The sequence below is a fragment of the Osmerus eperlanus genome, chromosome 5 (assembly GCF_963692335.1).
Source record: "Osmerus eperlanus chromosome 5, fOsmEpe2.1, whole genome shotgun sequence".
Classification (NCBI taxonomy): domain Eukaryota; kingdom Metazoa; phylum Chordata; class Actinopteri; order Osmeriformes; family Osmeridae; genus Osmerus; species Osmerus eperlanus.
Window position 1 is genome coordinate 9,695,662 of NC_085022.1, and position 22,438 is coordinate 9,718,099.

General features: G+C 39.3%; 2 protein-coding genes across 3 annotated transcripts in view; one reads left to right on the forward strand and one right to left on the reverse strand.

Moving 5' to 3' along the window:
- Positions 1 to 22,438, reverse strand: part of tbc1d2b (TBC1 domain family, member 2B) — a 126,296-nt gene that overhangs the window by 101,677 nt on the left and 2,181 nt on the right. The window lies entirely within an intron of this gene.
- Positions 1,889 to 22,255, forward strand: sh2d7 (SH2 domain containing 7). Of its 2 annotated transcripts, XM_062461547.1 has the most exons (9): positions 1,889 to 2,108; positions 17,471 to 17,578; positions 17,718 to 17,863; positions 18,186 to 18,343; positions 18,866 to 18,955; positions 19,093 to 19,258; positions 19,366 to 19,521; positions 19,678 to 20,415; positions 20,506 to 22,255. In XM_062461547.1, exons 2-9 carry the CDS (start codon positions 17,536 to 17,538, stop codon positions 20,548 to 20,550), a joined length of 1,542 nt encoding a protein of 513 aa, XP_062317531.1. In that variant the 5' UTR covers positions 1,889 to 2,108; positions 17,471 to 17,535; the 3' UTR covers positions 20,551 to 22,255. The 2 variants fall into 2 exon arrangements, with proteins under 2 accessions (XP_062317531.1, XP_062317529.1); XM_062461545.1 differs by lacking the exon at positions 1,889 to 2,108 and having other exon boundaries at positions 16,105 to 17,578.

Consider the following 22,438-nt stretch of genomic DNA (forward strand, 5'->3'; position numbering starts at 1 on the left):
ACTGGTCAGAAATGTTAAAGGGATGTAGCTAGCTAATAGAGCAAAATAAACATATACATGTTATGTCAAAGCGTATTGTAATAAGTAACTAGGCATACATACACATTCTGGTTTAACAGTGATGTCGGATTTTTTTTCTTCTAATTTCGGCGGGAGGAGGACGGCGGAGACCAATGGAAGACGCGGAACTGTAGGCAAAACTTATGTTTCTCTGTTCCTTGTTCTCTCTTTTCTGTGTTGGAGTTCTTTTAAGAGCTTGATGGCATCAACATCCAGTCTGATAATAAAAGATCATTAACTTGAATTGTATCATTTCATTTTAATACCCACACACGAAAATCCAGGTTGAATCAAGTAGCTACAGTACTGCTAATAGCCCATGGTGGTCTCCTTATATTTCTATCAAAGTTGATGTAGCCTATACGTGTTTATGTTCTATAAAGATGAAGCAATATTGTTCCAATAGTAATTCAGGTAACGGGATAAGGACCGAAAACACATTATAGGTTGGTCCCCTGAAGGTTTGATATGTCACTAAAAGGTTCTGCAAAGGTTAGCATTGATACAGAGGAAAGGTCCTATAATGGTTCCCTAAACGTTCCCAAAACGTCCTGAAAGGCCCCGAAATAACGTCCTCATACCCTTTAAAGAACTCCACATTGAGACCAATATGGGACGTTCTGGGAACGTTATAAGGCGACCCTTTACACCAACGGGAACGTTCTGGGAACGTTCTCGGAACGTACAATTTCTAGCTGGGTTAGAGCTAGACTGTAGGTCTAGTATCTAACATAAGCAACACTTTTACTGAAGCTAGCTAGAGAGCACGTGTATCATAACCAGAAGTCAGTTGGCTTATAGTCTGTCAAATTAGTTCTAGTTATTAATTGGTGTTCGTTGGCATACGAAGTCTTCTATAGAGCTCTTATTAGCCTAGTTAGTAGAGCTAGCAACAATGAATTGCAGATTAAAGGCTCCGAAGCAAGTTAGCTGGTAAATTCCTGCATTTTTTCATATTTCGACCACCACATATCAATTATTAGTATTTTATATAGCCAGCTTTAGTTAACGTTTATCGTAAGCTTGTTAGATTCTAAATGCAGTTAGACTGCAGGTCTACGTAAGCAACACTTTTACTCTACTGTACATGTATCATAGCCAGAAGATCACCGGATCACTACAAACAAAAGGAGTGGAAGAACACTGGACATATTGTACAATAAAATGTTTTATTGAATGCAGTTGGTTGCCTTGTTTATTCTGTTCCATTTACCAAACTTCTTTCTTGTCTTAAATTGAGCAGTTGCTGGTGATAATGGTTCTTTTTCTATGGCTCTGGTTTCTACTACCCAGTGTTGCCAGGTCCGCGGGCTACTTTTGAAGTGTTGCCGCAGGTTGAATTGTTTGTCCGCTGGTTCGGGTAGACCTATTTTGCATGCAAATTACATGAATATCTATAAATAAAAATCTAAATTTTAAATGAAATTATTTATTTATACCCAAATCCTACCAAACTGACTCCAGATCAGCACGTACACACATGGACATGGGACACGCCCACATACACACGCACTGTGCGTGTGCACACGTGCCTAATGCTCTCAGTCTCCTGAGAAAACCTCCTGAAAACGGCTTTTAATGCTGGCATACTAAACATTTGGTGTTACTTTGTAGATATTACAATACATTTGGCAATGATTGCAATGCTGTTGGACTTGTAGCAGTGTATATGGTTTGGCAGGGGCATATTTTGAGTTCTGATATTGGGCTGGTTTTTGGTCTGGTTTTATTGGCCATTGGGCTGGGTTTGGGCTGGTTTTGATTGGCCATTGGGTTGGTTTTGTCACACAGACCTGGCAACCCTGCTACTACCGAGCACTTGTGTATGGGGGGCGGAAAGGGACATTCCTAGGCTTACCAGGAGAAGGAGAAGGATCAACCTAACCATACGTCGCCGCCTGACCGTGTGGATTTTTTAATGGGACTAATGGGACTGCAAACGAGAGACTGGCGGCGACTTGACGGCGACGGCATGTAAGGAACGTCTACCGGAGGCGGCGGCTCGGCGACACATGTTCGAAAGTATAAAAAAACCTTAAGCCTACTAAGTACGTCTGAGATAAGTACATCGCCACTAAGCCGTGTGAGACACACGTCGTCGCCAAACAACACACCTACTAAGTAGCTACGTCGCCGCCGTCACTGACTTGTTTTTTCAAAACTTATTGAGTGAAATCAAGTTGTGCATTAGGCTACATGTTTCATATGTTCAAATGTCTTTATTGGGTGTGCTCAAGCCTTCGGCGAGAGCACAACCTTTGTTCTCTCACATATATATTTATTAGTGTGTTTGCTGCAAGCAAAAACACTATTGTTATTCTGCATACTTATTATTAGTGTGTTTGCTGCAAGCAAAAACACTATTGTTATTCTGCATACTTATTATTATTATTTTTTTTCCTCCCACTTTTTTCCGTCGCCTACTCCTTTCACACCGTTTAAGCTAGAAACACCGTTCAAACTTCATTTGATAAAGTATGAACTGCTCTAGTGTGCTATTACTTTTCTCATTGATAACTTTTAAAGTTTTTAAGGTATTAAAGTTTAAAGTGCAAAAAAAATGAATGGGTTTCAATGGTTCAGAATGTTCAAGTCAAATTCAATTGTGACGTCATGCACTGACAGAACTGTTTCTCACCGCGTCAATTTTTGACACTGTTTAACACTTTCCTGCCTGAATATGCAGACTTTTTCAAATAATATACCTGAACTGTTTATACAATTTTGAAGACAAGATTTAGGCCTTTCTAATGATGTAAATATTTATATGATGTTAGGCAAATCATCCTTTATCAAGACGATTTCACGGAGCCATTCTGACAAAAATCTTCTCAGTCGTCAATACTTTTTTAGAAAACCTAATTTTTAACCACTTTAAATACAAGCTAGAGGACAGGTTAGAGTGTATGAAATGTGCGTAATTTGTCGTGAATTCAGAACAGCAGACAGACTTAAGATAGACTATTTTGTTTAAAAGTTATGACCACTGAAGTGATGAGTGGGATAACGCAATTCCAATCTAGCGCGATGGGTCTCCATAACTAAAAACGGTTCTACTTTTTTCTACAATCGACCAAATTGGCCAAACAAGGTATGTACATTGAGCTTAAAGTGTACATAATCTAGCTAGATCATTTTTCTTTAAGCAAGTTTCACAAAAATCTGCAAAAATCGAGGCTCAACACTGTCATTGCCGACAGTCACAAACAGCCAAACCGGGGTCACGAAAGGTTTACAGCATCTGGTGTTACTACGAACAAAGGCTTCGTAACTGAAAAGTTTTTACTTTTAGTTGACGATATTGAACACAGACGTTAAGAAACTTGTCTTTACTCTAAATATATTCTCCGTTTTCAATTTGAAGCAGTAAATCTAACACAGTAGGAATTCTCCCACGACATCCGCTCGCTCCGCTTTGACAAATATGTTTTCTCAGTCCACCATACATTAGACAAGCTAATTTTCGAGCACTTTCAATACAAGATACAGGCCATGTTAGAGTTGATATATATACATAATTGTGTGGGCAATGTAGAACAGCAGACAGATTTGAAATATGATCTTTTGTTTTAAAGTTATGGCCAACGCTTAAAAATGTATGAAAGTCAATAAGATACTCTTTTCATCACAGTTTTTTCTCAATTTTCAACAGTAAGAAAATATCGCAATGCATAACAATGACAGATATACTTTTAACACTTTTTCTCACCATTTTGTTTTTAAAGGACATGCCTCTTTTAAAAATGTTGTAAAACCTTCACTATTCAAGCCATCAAAACAATCGTTTCAACTGCTTTCAGCAAACACACACATTTTCTTCAGGAAATGTACCTTTCTAGTTATTTTTATTGTGAGAATGCTGTTCAGCATTCTCACTATTGTTTTTCAACTTCTTAGTTCTTCCGCTGGTTTTTTGGCCTTTAACTAGTCCTGCATACTTTCACCGATTCCTACAATTTTTGTATCAAAACGTTCAGCTCCTTCAGGAGATGTTGGCTATGACTTTTGGTATTTCTCACTTTTATACTTTTTAAGACATTAAGGTTTTTGTGCAAATTATTCTCCCATTAAAAGTAATGGTAAATCCTTTCAAATCATTAAAAAGCTTCCTCCTCTTTCAAACGTAACTACTTCAGCATACTTTCAGCTAGAGACACCATTCAACCTTTGAAATGTTCACAAGACATTCAGCTATTCCCAAATGATTCAGCTTTTTCAAATATTCAGCCAATTTTGAATTATGACAGTTTGAAATACATTAAAATGTTTGCTCCTTCTTGATTTCTATGAATGAGCAGCTGGCTGTTCTTTTTCTGATATTCAACTAAATTGTCAAACAAATTCCTCTAACGTTCATATAGTTTAAATTACAGAAACAAGTTATACCTTAAAATGTAGGAAAAATTGTCCTCTTTCAGCCAATGTAACTACTAAAGAGCTCACATTGACAGATTTTCAGCTATGAGCCTTGAAGCGAGAGCACCCGTTCAAATTCTCTCACTAACTTCAATGGAGAGGTGGGTAAAATTCGTCAGAGAAAGCAAGAAGGAAGACGATTTCGAAACTGCCGGTAGAGACATATTTCTGACCGCACAGACATATAAAGGACATCTCTAGTTTCGGCAGAGTCTTGGGTCTCGGAAAATATCCTAATTTTATTGATTGGACGTGTAGTTTTGCGTCTAGGTCAACTTGTTTGAGGTGTGGATGCTAGGTAAATGTTCGTTTTTCTCTCTGCCTAGCTCGTTAGCTATCACAGCTGCGCCATCACCGTGGCAACCAAACAAACACGCACCAGGAAAGCAAAAGGAACACGTTTTCGAAACTGCAGGTAGAGTCGTATTTCTGACTGCACAGACATATAAAGAATATCTCTGGTTTAGGCAGAGTCTTGGGTCTCGGAAAATATCCTTATTTTTTGGATTGGACGTACAGTTTTGCGTCTAGGTTAACTTGTGTGAGGTGTGGATTCTAGCTACATTTCTGTTATTCTCTCTTATAATCGAGCTAGCGCGATGGCTTATTTTCCACAATCGACCAAATTGGCCAAACAAGGTATGTACATTGAGCTTAAAGTGTACATAATCTACCTAGATCGTTTTTATTTTAGCAGGTTTCACAGAAATCTGCAAAAATCGAGGCTCAAGACTGTCATAGCTGACCGTCACGAACAGCCAAAAACCGGGGCTGGGGTAAGTGTTTGCTGCAGCTGGCGTTAATCCTACGAACAAACGCTTCGTAACTGGAAAGTTTTTACTTTTATTTGACGATATTGAACACAGATGTTAAGTAAATTGTCTTTATTCTAAATATCTTCTCCGTTTTCAATTTGAAGCAGTAAATCTAACACAGTAATTCTCCCACGACATCCGCTCGCTCTGCTTTGACTAACAAATATGTTCTCAGTCCACCATACTAATTTTCGAGCACTTTCGATACAAGATACAGGCCATGTTAGAGTTGAATTGTGTGGGCAATGTAGAACAGCAGACAGATTTGAAATATGATCTTTTGTTATGGCCATTCTAGTGACACTACGACTGTCATCATACAGCGAAACCAGGTCACATAGCTATAGCTACGTTTTTCCAGACATAATATTCGTTACCTAGCTACAAACAAATGCTTCGTAACTGAAGAGTATTTACTTTTTATTGGCGATATTGACAACATAGGTTAAGGAACTTGTCTTTAATCAAAAGATCGTCTCCGTTTTCAATTTGAAGCAGTAGATATGGCTTACTGTAGAAAGTCTCCCATTGCATCCTCTCTCTAGCTTAGCTTCGGCTACAGATGGGCGACAATCACGATGCATGCATTATTCACGCCTACGGTGTTAATACAGTCTGTAAAAATACCACTTTGACACACTTGCAAGATGATCCGCTGGTTAGATGTAGCATGATCTTATTTACTACCCACAATAGTTAAACTTTTTTTTGCAGCATTTTATTCAGTTAGCTCCAGGTCCTCTCTAAAATACATTTCAGACCTTTTGAAACCTGAGCAAATGACTTTCTACTAAATTTTCAAAATCTTCTGAATTATTTCTCTTTTTGCATTGTTCTTCTCTTTTCTGTAGTTTTATGCCTTCGTCCAGCTCCTGCCCCTTTCAAAAATACCTTTCGGGCCCCTTGAAGCTTCAGCTTCTAACTTTCTACAACATTTTTACTATTTTCAGCTTTTTTAGCATGGTCAGCTATCCCCATTCAGGTTTTCAGCATTCTCACTGCTGTTTTGCAGGAACAGCTTTTTCTAGTTGGGTGTGCTCAAGCCTTCGGCGAGAGCACAACCTTTGTTCTCTCACATATATATTTATTATTATTATTTATTTTGGCCCCCCTAAATCTTTGTCAATATTTGGCCTACATAGACAACCTAGGTGTCAAAAGTTTCGTCTTGGTAGTGATTGAGTTGCTTGTATTTTTATTTACGTTCCGTTGCATGGTTTAGGCTGAAGTTAAGTTTTTGTGGCGAAAAGTGAAGCTAACGGTGGCTAATTTGCTGCCTGACGTTACTAACGTCACTACGTCACTAACGTCACTAACGTCACGAAAACACGCGTGACTACCTGTCGCAGAACATTCGTTTCGCATCTGTTAACTTGGGGGATAGCTAGGCTAACTATAGCTTTACTGCAAGGCAGCTGCAGAAACGCCACAAGCAAAGAGGCCAGGGTGATAACTATTTACTTTGTGACGTGAAACACAATTGTGAAATGTAATATACAATATTAGCTGATATTATTAAGGAAGTAGGCCCACATCTACTTTCGGAAACGGTTTTCAATCGTTAAAATAAACATTCCTCACAAATACATTTTCGTTGTAGGATTTATTATGACATTTCACCCACAACGATGTTGTGGGTGAAATGATCATTACCTGTGGTTTCAAACCAGTGTTGCTCACTGCAACGCTGTAGCCTACGCGAGACACTACAAAAACATCTACTGTACACAGCTGTAGGAAGTCAAACGGCGACAGAACATGTTACTCCCCTTACTCAAATCAAAAGTCTATCTAACTACTAACCTTAACTTCATTGCCACAGCCAGGAACGTTAAATCCAATTCAACCAACGCAATCGCTACCAAGACGAACGAACACAGCAGTAGTCTAGTACTGTACCGTAGTAGTACAATTTACCGGGGCAGCTTCTCCACACAGGGCTATATCGCACTTGGCGTTGTTATAGTACTGACAATGATCGCTACCACTGAGCTTTTTATGAAAGCGATTTTCCACTAAATAAATGTCAAGCTTATTTACGTTTTTGGGGGCATATTTTCAGTTAGCAGATGGTACTGTTTGAATCGCGATTCCATCTTCTACTGCCGGTAACGTCGTAGAATAATCTTCAAAGGGGGTTCTTTATTCATGAATGAATGCAATATGAGTAGGCTAAATCCCTAAAATATCACGAGAAGGGAAAAACTTAAAAGGACGTTTAAATCATAGAGATTAGGCCAATTTTTACACCGGTCTGCCACATTTTTTCGTTTTGATTCAACGATGAGGCTGCCTCTTGCAGGGGAAATGAGAAGACATCTATTTCATTCTACACTTCACTTGTATTTTCAGTTGTAAATGAGCAGCAAAAAAATGCTTTTAAATCTATGTAATCTTTATAAATAATAAGTATGCATTTTTATATAAAATATACAGAAATATCAGTTGTAAAAATGTAATTCAAAAACGGACCCCTGTGCAACCGACGCAAGCAAGCACACCCTACAATTTCCCCAGAAATTGTACCCTCTCTAGTTATTATTTATTTTTGCCCCCCTAAGCCTCAGTCAATATTTGGACTACATAGACAACCTAGGTGTCAAAAATTTCGTTTTGGTAGCGATTGAGTTGCTTGTATTTTTATTTACACTCCGTTACACAGTTTAGGTTACAACGTTTTTGCGGCAAAAAGTGTCTTCTGTCAACGAAGGGTACCAGTGCTAGCCTATGTCACTACGTCAGCACACGTTAGCAACGACGCATGGATACAGAGACGTTCTAGCACGCAAATTGGAGCTTGGATTATGAGTGAAAAATGCCAACCCCCAAAATTACCAACCATTGGGTTTTGTTGAGGAAGCAATTTCGAGTGGAACTGCCATCTCTGATTTATTATTTAGGTCGTGAAAGTCTTTGTAATTTGAGCGAGTGCGGGTCGCCCGTGAGACTGCCTAGGCGGCAGCCATGCAAGCGTCATAGTAGTTTAGTATTTTCGTAATTTTATAGTTCGGTCAATTTTACACCAAAAAACAGAAGGAGGGCAATGTTATGACGATATGACTATTGTGAAGACAGCCAGATGGTGAGATTTTAATGTAGGTTGCTGTAAAAACTTTGATTGGTTTGCTACGTGAGAGCCCCGTCAGCCTCCGTTGACGATTGCGTCAGCTGTTGTCGATCTCTGATAAGTATTTTCTTAATTTCGTACCAGGGTCAATAGGGGTTATGCGGAGCGCCCAGCATTCGAACCGGAAAACAGATGTAATCGTTTCCGCTTCTCACTTCCGTACACATCTGCAGCGCTAGGTGATGCAAAGAACTTATATTGACAGAGAAGTTCAAGCATTTTATAAATTATATTACTCTCTACATTAGGCTAAGTGTGACAGGTAAGAATAAAGTGATGAGTTTATATAACGTTATAATAGCCTAACGTTAGACCGTTTCCCAGGAGGTAACCTAACGCTAGCTCCACACATTACGTTAGCCTACAGTACATACACAAATAAGTTATCAATGAAATATATGAATTCAGCAAATTAATTTAAGAAGCTCATTTTTATTTACATATCCATTTAAATCATTATTCTGGTTTCTATGGCTAGGACCTGCAGTTCCTAGAAGGAATTAAGTTTACTAGCCTACTACTAGACAAAAAAAACGTTAAAGTTAGCAGGTGCATAAGATTACGCTACCGACAAAATTTACCTGTCAGGGTCTTTGGGAAAGCGATGAAAGGCATAAATACTGTCACATTGGTAGTTGTTGCAGTTGATTGCCGAACACTGCGTTCTTTGAGTCCACTTGGACTTTGTTGTCATATTGTGTCTCTTTCTGTGTAACTGTTATAACTAGCTAGTATGTAACTTTGTTACTATTAGTCCAGGCAAAGTAGCGTTTTACGACAGAAATGTAAAAAAGCAGCATTTTGCAGCTTAGATCATTTCTATGAGGTGTCCAGAACAACATATTAAAAGTCCTAAGAAATCCTAGTTGAGAAAATATGTTAAATTCTCATCAATCCGAGATGTGTGCCAATAAGGACAGGCAACATTACATCCCAATGGGGCTATTTTTTTCCTTTACTCCTATCAAAATGAAACTTCACACACTGAAACTAACCATGACAAGTAACATTTTTTTGTATTACAAGTTCTTTAAAAATGAATGTTAATATGCAAATGAGCTATACACGAATCGAATATTCCCAAAATACACCCAAATAGGCTTAATTTTTTCCTTTACTCCTACCACAATAAAACTTAACATAGTAAAGGTATACATGAAAAGTAACTTTTTTTGTATTACAAGTTTCTTTTGAAATTAATTTGAATATGCACGAGCTCCACACTTATTGAATATGCTCTAATTTGAATAGGCAGAAACACCATTCATATGACAAATACATCGGCCCAATCTTCATCCAATCATCCTTCTGCCAATGACCTGATGGTCATTATTGGCATAAATCTCCCATCCAAAACATGCCACCCCCAGTCTTTTGGTCCATACGTTCACTTCCCCCTTTCCACTCCATCATTTGGTAAAAGACCCGAAGACTATGGAACTTTGCAGCTGTTGACGTTGGAGGGATAGTTACATTTATGCATTTAGCAGACACTTTTATCCAAAGCGACTTCCAAGAGAGAGCTTTACAAAAGTGCATAGGTCACTGATCATAACAACGAGATACAAACATTGCGGATAGCCAAAACATGAAGCATACATTGTGAAAAACCAAATAAGTCCCAAAGGGAAGAACCATAAGAGCATGTTTAGACAAGTTACAATTAAACAACATGAACTTCAGAAGTGCAAGAGTGTACCTGTATAAAAAGCAAGCAACAATAATATAATTCACAGCGAGTACAATAACTTTAAGTCAGTTACAACTAACCAACAAGAGCAACAAGTCTCTCAATAAGAGTCATTGTGATCCTGGAGGAAACTAACATCAGGTCCAGCCAATCATTCCTAAGTACCGGAACAAGTGCGTCTTGAGCCTTTTCTTGAACGTGGGGAGACAGTCAGTGTCTCTGATGGAGGTGGGGAATTGATTCCACCATTGGGGGGCCAGACAGGAGAAGAGCTTGTGTTGGGACCGGGCACTCTTGAGCGGTGGGACCACCAGACGGTTGTCAGAAGAAGACCGTAGTTGGCGGGAGGGGGTGTAAGGCTGGAGGAGAGACTTGATGTAGTCGGGTGCAGTCCCATTTACCGCTCGGAAAATAAACTGAGTCTCCACTATATTACGCTGCAACTCAAAATGCTTCTGACCTTAGATCACAATACTTTCTTTTAGAAATTTACAATTTTTATTGCTGCATACATAGCCTAACTCTATTTAACTCTTAAATACCATTACGGTTGACCAGCATAAACACACAGGACATCGTAGTAATTATACTGTTGGTACTATAACCCCATCGCTAAAATGCAGTTTTAATCGTCTGCGAGCAAAAATAAAAGACTAAACTACTGATAGCATACAAGTCTAAACTAACTACTGATAGTTAGCTATAGGCTAACACTATCGCTATATCCAATGCCATTAGCAAAAGCTACATATATTACATACCTTTATAGTTATGAATAAATGAGGAGGCGTAAAACTTAAATACCTTGTCTAACAGAGTACTCGGGGCTCTGGACGTCCGTTTGGCAATACGGTGTACATCGGACATTATTGAAAAATTAAAGGGTGTGGAAGTAGGCGAGACATTATTAGAATAATATGGTGTATATTTGAGATTTTTTGACACAAGTTTGAAAAAGATATTGAGATTAGCGAGGATTTCATGCTATTTTCAGAGATTAGCGATTTTCTATCATTCTTTTAAAAACATAATTTAAAACGTAAAAGGTGTGGAAGTAGGCCAGACATTATTAGAATAATCTGGTGCATATTTGAGATTTTTGACACAAATTTGAAAAAGATATTGAGATTAGTGAAGATTTTATGCTATTTTCAGAGATTAGCGATTTTCTATCATTCTTTTAAAAACTTTATTGAAAAAGTAAAGGGTGTGGAAGTAGGCCAGACATTATTAGAATAATCTGGTGTGTATTTGAGATTTTTAGACACAAGTCTGGAAAAGATATTGAGATTAGCGAGGATTTCATGCTATTTTCATGGATTAGCGATTAATTTGAATTCTTTTCAAAACTTTATTGTAAAAGTAAAGGTTGTGGAAGTAGGCCAGACATTATTAGAATAATCTGGTGTGTATTTGAGATTTTTTGAAACAAGTTTGAAAAAGATATTGAGATTAGATTATTTTCAGATTAGCGATTTTCTATCATTCTTTTAAAAACACAATTGAAAAAGTAAAGGGTGTGGAAGTAGGCCAGACATTATTAGGAGGCCAGGAGGCCTCCCACCTCCCCCCCTCTACAGTGACGACTCTCTCCATTCAGGAGGGTGAAGTTAACAGACTTTTCAAGAGGCAGAATCCCCGCAAAGCAGCTGGGCCGGACTCTGTCTCTCCAGCCACCCTCAAGCACTGCGCTGACCAGCTGTCTCCGGTGTTTACCTACATCTTTAACACCTCCCTTGAGACATGCCATGTGCCAGCCTGTCTCAAGTCCTCCACCATCATCCCTGTGCCCAAAAAGCCAAGGCCAACAGGACATAATGACTACAGACCTGTCGCCCTGACCTCTGTGGTAATGAAGTCTTTCGAGCTACTGGTGCTGGCACACCTTAAATCCATCACTGACCCTCTACTGGACCCCCTGCAGTTTGCCTACAGAGCCAACAGGTCTGTGGACGATGCAGTTAACATGGCCCTCCACTTCACCCTACAGCACCTGGACTCCCCAGCATCCTATGCCAGGATCCTGTTTGTGGACTTCAGCTCTGCCTTCAATACCATCATCCCCGCCCTGCTTCAGGACAAGCTCTCCCAGCTGAACGTGCCTGATTCCACCTGCAGGTGGATCACAGACTTCCTGTCTGACAGGAAGCAGTGCGTTAAGCTGGGAACACAAGTCTCTGACTCCCGGTCCATCAGCACCGGATCACCTCAGGGCTGCGTCCTTTCTCCTCTGCTCTTCTCCCTGTACACCAACAGTTGCACCTCCAGTCATCCGTCCGTCAAACTCCTGAAGTTTGCGGACGACACCACCCTTATTGGGCTCATCTCTGGTGGAGACGAGTCTGATTATAGGTGGGAAGCGGCCAACCTGGTGACCTGGTGCAGCCAGAACAACTTAGAGCTCAATGCTCTTAAGACAGTGGAGATGGTTGTGGACTTCAGGAGGAACACAGCCCCACTCACCCCCATCACCCTGTGTGACTCCCCAGTCAACACTGTGGAGTCCTTCCGCTTCCTGGGCACTATCCTCTCCCAGGACCTCAAGTGGGAACTGAACATCAGCTCCCTCATCAAGAAAGCACAACAGAGGATGTACTTCCTTCGGCAGCTGAAGAAGTTCAACCTGCCAAAGACAATGATGGTGCACTTCTACTCAGCCATCATTGAGTCCATCCTCACCTCCTCCATCACCGTCTGGTACGCTGCTGCCACTGCCAAGGACAAGAGCAGACTGCAGCGTATCATCCGCACTGCTGAGAAGGTGATTGGCTGCAATCTGCCTACCCTCGAGGACCTGCACACCTCGAGGACCCTGAGGCGAGCGAGGAAGATTGTGGCCGACTCCTCCCACCCTGGACACTCCCTGTTTCAGTCACTCCCCTCCGGCAGAAGGCTGCGGTCCATCAGGACCAATACCTCACGCCACAAAAACAGTTTCTTCCCTTCCGCTGTTGGCCTCTTCAACAAGGCCAAGGGACCACACTGATTCTAATGACTTCTTGCTTAAAACACACTGCTTTTTGCACTGCATTACAAAATGGTATCTTGTACATTTGTATTTTTTGTAATATTTGTATTTTTGTATTTTTATATTGTAATTTACAGCAATTTATATTTTATTTTATTGTATATTTAATTCTATTCTAATCCCACTTAGTACTGCTAGTTTATGTACCCATAGTATAGATAGTCCACATATTTAAATTTTAGGTATATGTTTATTGTATGCACCTTCCTGCCAAAGCAAATTCCTTGTCTGTGCAAACTTTCATGGCGAATAAATCCCATTCTGATTCTGATTAGAATAATCTGGTGTATATTTGAGATTTTTTGACACTATTTTGAAAAAGATATTGAGATTAGTGAAGATTTCATGCTATTTTCAGAGATTAGCGATTTTCTATCATTTTTTTTAAACATTATTGAAAAAGTAAAGGATGTGGAAGTAGGCCAGACATTATTAGAATAATCTGGTGTGTATTTGAGATTTTTTGAAACAAGTTTGAAAAAGATAGAGATTAGCGAGGATTTCATGCTATTTTCATAGATTAGCGATTTTCTATCATTTTTTAAAAACATAATTGAACACGTAAAGGGTGTGGAAGTAGGCCCGACATTATTAGAATAATCTGGTGTATATTTGAGATTTTTTGACACTAATTTGAAAAAGATATTGAGATTAGTGAGGATTTCATGCTATTTTGATAGATTAGCGATTAATTGGAATTGTATTCAAAACTTTATTGGAAAAGTAAAGGGTGTGGAAGTAGGCCAGACATTATTAGAATAATCTGGTGTGTATTTGAGATTTTTAGACACAAATTTGAAAAAGATATTGAGATTAGCAAGGATTTCATGCTATTTTCAGAGTTTGCGATTTTCTATCATTTTTTAAAAACATTATTGAAAAAGTAAAGGGTGTGGAAGTAGGCCAGACATTATTAGAATAATCTGGTGTATATTTGAGATTTTTTGACACAAATTTGAAAAAGATATTGAGATTAGTGAACATTTCATGCTATTTTCAGAGATTAGCGATTTTCTATCATTCTTTTAAAAACATTATTAATAAAAATTAAAAGGCTGTGGAAGTATACCAGACATTGTTGGAATACTCTTTTGTTTGTTTTTGTTTGTTTGAGGTTTTATAGTCATAAAATCATTATAAAAGTCATCATTTTTCAAAATTGTATGGGTAATTTTCACCCGGTGCAAAGTAGCGTCTTCTGAATGTGAGACGAATGTCGAATGTCGAATATGAAACTAACTTCACCTCGGTCTCAAACACACCCCGGCAGCCCATTCAAAACAAGCCAGGTGAATGAATCATGATTGCAGCTTCCATATCCAACCTTTCACATGGCTATGTGACAAAAATCTAGAATCACATATTTTTTTGATGATGTATATTATTTTAGATGTGATTTTTTTATGACTTGCGTAGCGCCTTTTTACACGTGCAATTATGTTGATAGAACACTAACTTATTTTGTGCTTCATTGTCAGGGCCAACAGACAGGACCTGTAGCGGGGACTGGCAGAAGATTTTAATTCACTGTTTAACACTTTGTTTGAAATAAAATGACAATGTTACATGGAAATGCTGCCTTGTTTATGATTAGCTGGAGTTAGGCTACACATCACACAAACATAGTCCTCCTAAAGTTGGCTACCATGTAGCCTATTATACAAGAACAAGTAGCATTTTGGGCAAATGAGGTCTGCATATGAACCACCCCAATATAAGCAGTAGAATTGAGAAATATAGGTTACTTAGTTAACGTTGCAGTTACGGACTGGCAACGTCACAAAAGTACGTTGCTAGGAGGTCGCGGTTACGGACTGGCAACGTCGGAAAATGACGTTGCTAGGAGGTCGCGGTTACAGACTGGCAACGTCGGAAAATAACGTTGCCACGACGTCGCGGTTACGGACTGGCAACGTCAAAAGATTACCAAAGACGTTGCGGCAACGTCGCCAAAGACGTTGCGGCAACATATGTTTGGTCATCGAGTGACGTTGCGGCAACGTAAGGGCAACGTAACTGTGTTAGCTGGGTATGTTCAACAATATGAAATATGAAGTTTTTGGTGTTTTAAAATTACACCAAATTTATTTAGGATTATTCCAATGGCAGAATACGAGGCGCAGGGAACTTAGATGTTCGTAAACGCACATAAACGCAATTTAGAGGTGAATAAACGCTATTTCACAATTTCGGGAGGTGCGTAAACGGCGTTTACGTGCGTTTAGCCCCCACTACATCCCTGCTCTCTAGTGAATGAATGCAATATGAGTAGGCTAAATGCCTGAAAATATCACGAGAAGGGAAAAACGTAAAAGTTTAGAGAGATTAGGTCCATTTTTACACCGGTCTGCCAAATTTATTCGTTTTGATTCAGCTATGAGGCTGCCTCTTGCAAGGGAAATGAGAAGACATCTATTTCATTCTACACTTCACTCGTATTTTGAGTTGTAAATGAGCAGCAAAAAAAGATGCTTTTAAATCTATGTAATCTTTATTAATAATAAGTATGCATTTTTATATAAAATATACAGAAATATCAGTTGTAAAAATGTCATTAAAAAACGGAACCCTGTGCAACCGACCCAAGCAAGCACATCCTACAATTTCCCCAGAAATTATACCCTCTCTAGTTATAATTGTACTAGATAACTTTTCCAGAGGTATCTCTGCTATAATTAGTGCAAACCGTTAACTTGATATTAGGCTACTCGGTGTAGAATGATGGTATTTTGGTGAAATGGTAGCTAATGTGCTAGAAGTAGTTGGAGAGCTCACTGTCTGCTGTCTCTGCTGTAAATGTTTACTCCTGTGTTACAGCTCAGGGGAATATTTCATTTATATGCATCTGTATGTTTCACTCATTGAACAAATACATTATAATTCTATACTGTTTTGTTCGGCTTGATGTAGCGTCCATTATCTGGGTTGTAGGTAGCTTACTTGAGAGAGGCGGCGCCTTCCAGCGAGGGGGCCGAGCTTCAGCTCCTTCAGGCGACACGCCCCCCCAGTCTCGAACAGAGAAGACTGCTGATTTTCTTACGATTTCAAAGCCTAATTTAACATACTCGTCTGTGTTTTTTTTCATTCGAATTTGGATGGGTAGTTAATAACACATTATTTTGTGGTGTGGTGAACTTGAAACTTGTTTTTAATTCCACTTCCAGGATCTTTAAGATTATAAAGTTTAAAAAGGTTACAAAAACTTGGTAATACATCACTAATTCGAAACTTTGTCCATACTTGACATTTGACTTGCGTCAATTGACATGCGACCTTTATGAAATGTCAACCTTAGAAGCCCCAGACAGATTACCCACAAAGCTGAACACATTGCCATTGGTCATAACATTACAATAATCCTCTCTGAACCATTGCTGTAATCTGAAAGTATGCTGTACAGAGTTCAATGATCAAAAAGGGCCGTTTTAAATTTCAGTAAATTTCCTGAATTTAATGTACGTGTATGTGAGTTACCCAGAATCACCCTTGAGCGTTAATTGAAGTTCTCACACCTTTTCTAAGGTCAGTGTTGAAATTCCAAGTCAAGCAGACCCCACAGTAATGAAATGTTGTCTCTGAACCTTGTTATTTTCAAAGAAGGATTTCTGTTTACTGTAAGTAGGTAGTCTCTCACATACAATGCACTCAACTTAATGTGTCTTACCTCATCAAACACTTTGAGGAAGTTCCTACTGTAGGCTCTCTACCAATACAGTGTTTCTTTGCTGGCTTCTACATACACAAGTCTCTCGTTGTGAAGAATTTGAAAAAATGTTACCGATAAGCCAGCGGTTGTGTTGTTTCATTACATTGTGTATTAAGGCATCCAAAAAACTGAAAAATTGATCTGTGATCAAGGTCCCAGAACCAACAGTGGTGACAACCTATTTAGTGGTAAAAAAATAAATAAAAAAAACATACTCTGTCCCACCCAATACAATAAATGATGACACATACATGCCTGTCAGACTTAAAACTTCTGTTCCACTCACATGAGGAACAGGCAACTTATATTGATTGACAGTATATGACAGAGTATTATCATTTTGGCCTAGATTGATTTTCATGTTATTTGTCATTGGGCCAACCTTAATATCAGATACTTTAAAAAAAAGATTCACTAAATTCTATACTATCAACTTTATTTTGAAATGTACTATTTAGTTACTGGAATCAAATGTTTTGTTGGTGTTACTGAGTGTTGAACCCTTTTTCTTTCTCAAATGCAAATGAACTGTTAGAACAAGACACCATCACTTTCCAGGTCCATGGAACAATTATTACTGTAAATATCATCGATGTATAGCTCCTATGTACATGTCAAACTCCCTCAGATTGCCACACATCAGAGCGCCCAGGCAGTTCAGGACATAAGACAATCACTTTCACGGTTACAGAAATGACATTAGGCTCAGACTTTACACAGCAAAGTTCAACAACAGGTATGTAAAATCTCTCATGACAAAATAAAAAGGTTTATACTATTCTGCATACTCTACTTGATCTAAAACATATCAGTCAGCAAGGTGCATATTTTTTATCTCAATTTGTTGAATATTTGTATTGTATTTTTACATACAGTAGGAACCACATGGATGTGCAGTTGTTGCATTAGAAAACTGGTGCCATGGTTTCAGCTGAGCAATCACTGTTCAGAAAAAAGATCAGTGGACCAGAGGCCTTCAAAAGACTTCCGATTCAGAATCTGTTCGATGTTTCAGCTCAAGGTACTGAAAATCAAATCTCTTATTTTTTTTAACATTACCATAACATGTATCCCTATGTGAATTACCATGAAAGAGATACTAAATCTAGTTTGTTGTCTTGTAAAACAAAACAGTATGAACATGAGTACTATTATTAGATTTGAGAGAGGTGAGGGAGGCAAATATAGAACAATCGGTGCCTTCAGCAGGCATTGCTCCAAGGGTGACGTCTATTGGAAAATAGGCAAATCAAGCATACTGTAAGCTCTCTGTACAGTGGCATTACAGTTAGTTTGACTGTCCCGCTTATCAGTGTTGACTGCTGTCCCTCGGGTTTTGTTAGAACCAAGACAAGATGGACCCCTTTGTGGACTCCCAGGCTGAGGGCATCGATTGGACCCTGAGGGAGCCAACCCTGAAATGGTTTAGAGAGACCCAAGCCCCCCTCATCCTACGCAAAAACAACTTCCCTGTCTGGTTCCAAGGCTTCATCCCCAGAAAGTAAGAACTTCTAGAGATCCATTTCCAGAAGGAAATATGTACAGATTTTGTATTCATGTTGTGCTTTGGAATAAAGTACAGTCATATTGATTAAGGGTTATTTTAGCTATTGGCTGAGTGTTAGACGTTTATACAACACATGTTGAGTATTACAGCACTTCGCATGTAACTGCCAGGTTTAGCCATTAGAATGCATTGCCAAACTATGAAATATTGTAGCACTCCAGAATGATGAATGGCGGAAATGGTCAGACCAGGTTACTCTCTCAAGGGACAGTGTGTTAATGTAATAATTGTTTGCTTTAGCTTTTGTACTGTAGGCTGAGAATTGACAAGGGCTTTGGAGAGTGCTTTTAGCTAAATTGATTTTCTTTATGGTAATATTATTTCCCCAGTGAAATAAAAACCTTGCTATTTCTTTAAATATTTGCTTAAGTGCTTTTCTGATCTGACTTTGACACTTTGAACTTCTGATTTCCAAGTTTAACTTTGTATAAAGCTTTAATGTTCGTTTATCTTCAGGGATGCTGAGGAGACCTTAAGAGACAGGGAGCTGGGCTGTTTCCTTATCCGTCTCAGTGACAAGGCCATTGGATACATTCTCTCATACAAGTTAGTGATCATTTGTACTCCCATTAAGCCCCATACGCCCACTGATACCTCACTAGAACACATTGATAGATAGCTTCATAGCAAAAGGAGCTATGGGGGTTGACTACCTTTAACATTCGTCTTCTTTTTCATTTTAGAGGTCGGGATCGATGTCGACACTTTGTCATCAACCAAAGCAAATCAGGACAGCTTAACATCTCTGGAGACACTGAAATGCACAACACTCTCACAGACCTTATAGAGTACTATAAGAGGAGTCCCATAGAACCGTTTGGGGAGTTTCTCACACAGTCTTGCTTAGAGGTAAGGAGACACTCTTGGAGACACTCTCTCTGATCATACCTGCTTTGTAGTATTCAGTAAGGTATACGAGATATGTAAGTCTAACTAATAGGCTTATACTGATCCAGGCATCCACCGGAGAGCTCTATGACACCATCCAGGTCAACCACAGGGACAAGCCAGTGGTCAGTGTGAAAGCTGTAAGGAACATTTGGGACCAAAAAAGTGACAGGCCTGTGAAACATCTTCCTGCACTGCCGCCTAAAAATAACAGGTCACCAGAGGTATGGAGGTTTAGTCCTCAGAACACCAAAACTGTCCTGCATCATACAGCAAAGTTGGTTCATGTTTAACATTTGTATTACCTTGATCTGCAAATTCAGATTCAAGGTTTATTATTGTGATTTTTGTCTTCATGTACTTCATTTTTGCATTAACAGGCAGTGCCACCTATACCCATTAGGGCTGGTCCTTTGAAGACTGGCTTCCTGGATGAACAGAGCTGTGGCCAGGCCAAGGTGTTGTATGCCCTTCTAGAGCAGCAGACAACAAGGGAAAGACCCATGGCCCAGTCCAGCAGAATGTATAATCTCAGAGACCCAGCATGGCAGACTGAGGGATCTCAACCCAGACACCAAGCCCAGCAGAGGAAGAATATCACAACAGAACATCCTGCTCCAATTCTCGGAACCGTTTACTCGGAGATCCATCCACTGGACTACAGGACCATGTCTCTGCCTTTACTGGACAATAACTCAGAGAATAAAAACCATATCTACAGGCTAAGTGGGCCTTCATTTACACCTCCAAGACTGCCCCCCCAACTACCCAAACAAGTCACAAGGAATACCATCTTGGAACAATCACCGTCCTCTAAAAGGCCTAGCATCAGCCATAGCCTCAACCAGCTGGTTTACAGCCCAGTGTACCACTTGGCTGGGAGACCCAGTTGCCAACCTGTCCCACTGGAGGGTGACCCCATGACATCAGCTGAAGAGGAGAGCATGTATGTTGAGGTACCTTCAGAACCCATCCCAAGTCGCTACCTCTTGGACAATACTTACGAACAGATCCCAGAAATGGGGTTGAAAGTTGAAGCTACTAGGCATGACCCCAACACCTATGAGACACTAAAGAAGCTCAAACCCAAACCCAATCTCTCAACCCTTGGACTAAAGGTAAGGGGTTTTGTATTATATGTGTTAGCGTTATGCCACACAATGTGTCATATTCGTCCGCTAATAAATGACATGCTTTACATCCTGCAGAATGAGAAGAGGCGATGGTTCTTTCCAGAGATCAAGAGAAAGTAATGAAAAGATTTGGGAACTAAATTATCTGGAAACTCCACTCAACAATTCAGATTAAACTCCTCTGCTTCTCTTTCTCTAATGTTGTAAGTTTCATTGAATTCAAAGTATTTCTGTAGTAACCTGAAAACATCTAATATTTTTCTTTTTCTAAGGTTAGTATTGTTTTGCCAACATGTAATTTTCGTTTTTATTTATGTTATATTAAATAAAACTTGTATTAACAAAATTGGGTGCAGGGCACTTCAACAACTAAAACTTTCTATAACATGTTCATATTTTCACCAAACAGTCATGAAATGATACTAACTTTGATTCCAATACTTTTAATTGCAATGGTTATCAAAGCAAAATCAGTCAAGCCGTACTGTGTGTTTGTAGATGGGAAGTTTTAGACAGGCGTGTAGTAAGTCAGACAGATTTGTAAGGGGAAAGAGAGATGGACAGACAGACGATGCAGTTTGTTCACTGCCTGCTGTCTCTCCTTGACTTTCATTTCCATTAAGGTGTGGAGCTGCCAGGCCGGGACGGGGGGAGGCGAGGGGGGATGGGGTTGGTAATTGCATAGCAGAATGATACTATCGGTCAAGTTCTGAACATGGGGGTGGAGGAATCCATTAGACCCTGGAAATAGAGAGGTGAGTTCTAGGTGCCACAGCAATACTGAATGGCTGTAGTAAAGAATAAATGTCTTTACACTTTGCAGTCTGTCCTCTGCATCACTGTGAGGGGATTCCCTGTGCAAAAAACAGATGTCTATTTTAGTCTTTCTTCTCAACCCTCCTGTTATGTTTGTTTCATGTTAATTAATTATGTTTATGTACGCGGTCCAAAATGGCTGATTAATAATCATCCATATTAATCCATATCCTAGTCCCTAATGTTGTTAGATCTTTTCACCAACCTAAGTTATTGTAAACATTACACGTTTTTAACTTCTCTTTGTTATTTATGGGATGTAGGCCTCATTGACCTGAGCAAATACAACTAGTTGAGTAAAAGCGTAGCTACAGTACCTTAATTGAAAATGGCGGACGGAAGGGAGGGTGGTGCGGGAGGTACCTCATACGAATCCTGTTATTTTATCTAAAACATCAGGGGGGTATTCCAGGTAGCAGGTTTAGTGAAAACTTTGAGTTGTTTAACCCTGAAAAGAGGCTTACTCCGAGGTTTCCGTTCCAGAAAGAGAGGTAACGAAACCTTTTGGTAAGTTTCCATGGTAACTTACTCCGTGAAAGTAACCTGATCGCTAGAAGGTTTTCCATGCCAAACTCTGCGTTTTTATCTATCCCCTCCCTCTTTCTGAACCTGATAGCGTTGGCAGACTAGGGATATCCTTTCCTGGTTCAGCCAACCGATCTCGAACAAAATTTAATTCGCTTAGTTATACGCCGGGAGAGGATTTTAAGACTGCGATTCGATGTGCTTTAATTCCCTGATGAATACCTAGGTTAACGTTACCGTTTCCCGTCACAATCTGTAATGTATTTTAGCAACATTGTCAGCCCTTAGGCCAACATCGCTAATGTTACTCGCCGTGGACGTGCACTAAGAACTGACCAAATGCTTTTTGGCACTGAAATAAAGACAAATAATTGAAATTGTATTTGGTCTTCTTCATTGCCTACAAATAGAAATCTAACAATGAGTATGTTTATTGGCTATTGTTCCTATAATTTACATGATTCACCTGTGACCATGTACCATCCTGTAACTGGTGTTTCAGCAAATCTATTTCAACATTGTAGGGGGTCAATATTGGCCAAACAACTGAAACTAATTGGAAAGGAAGATGGGAAACTGAACAGTGTATTAACATTAACCAAATAATGCCAATACCAATGGAATTACAGTTATTCGACTATGGGTTAAATCAGAGCAAGAATGGTCA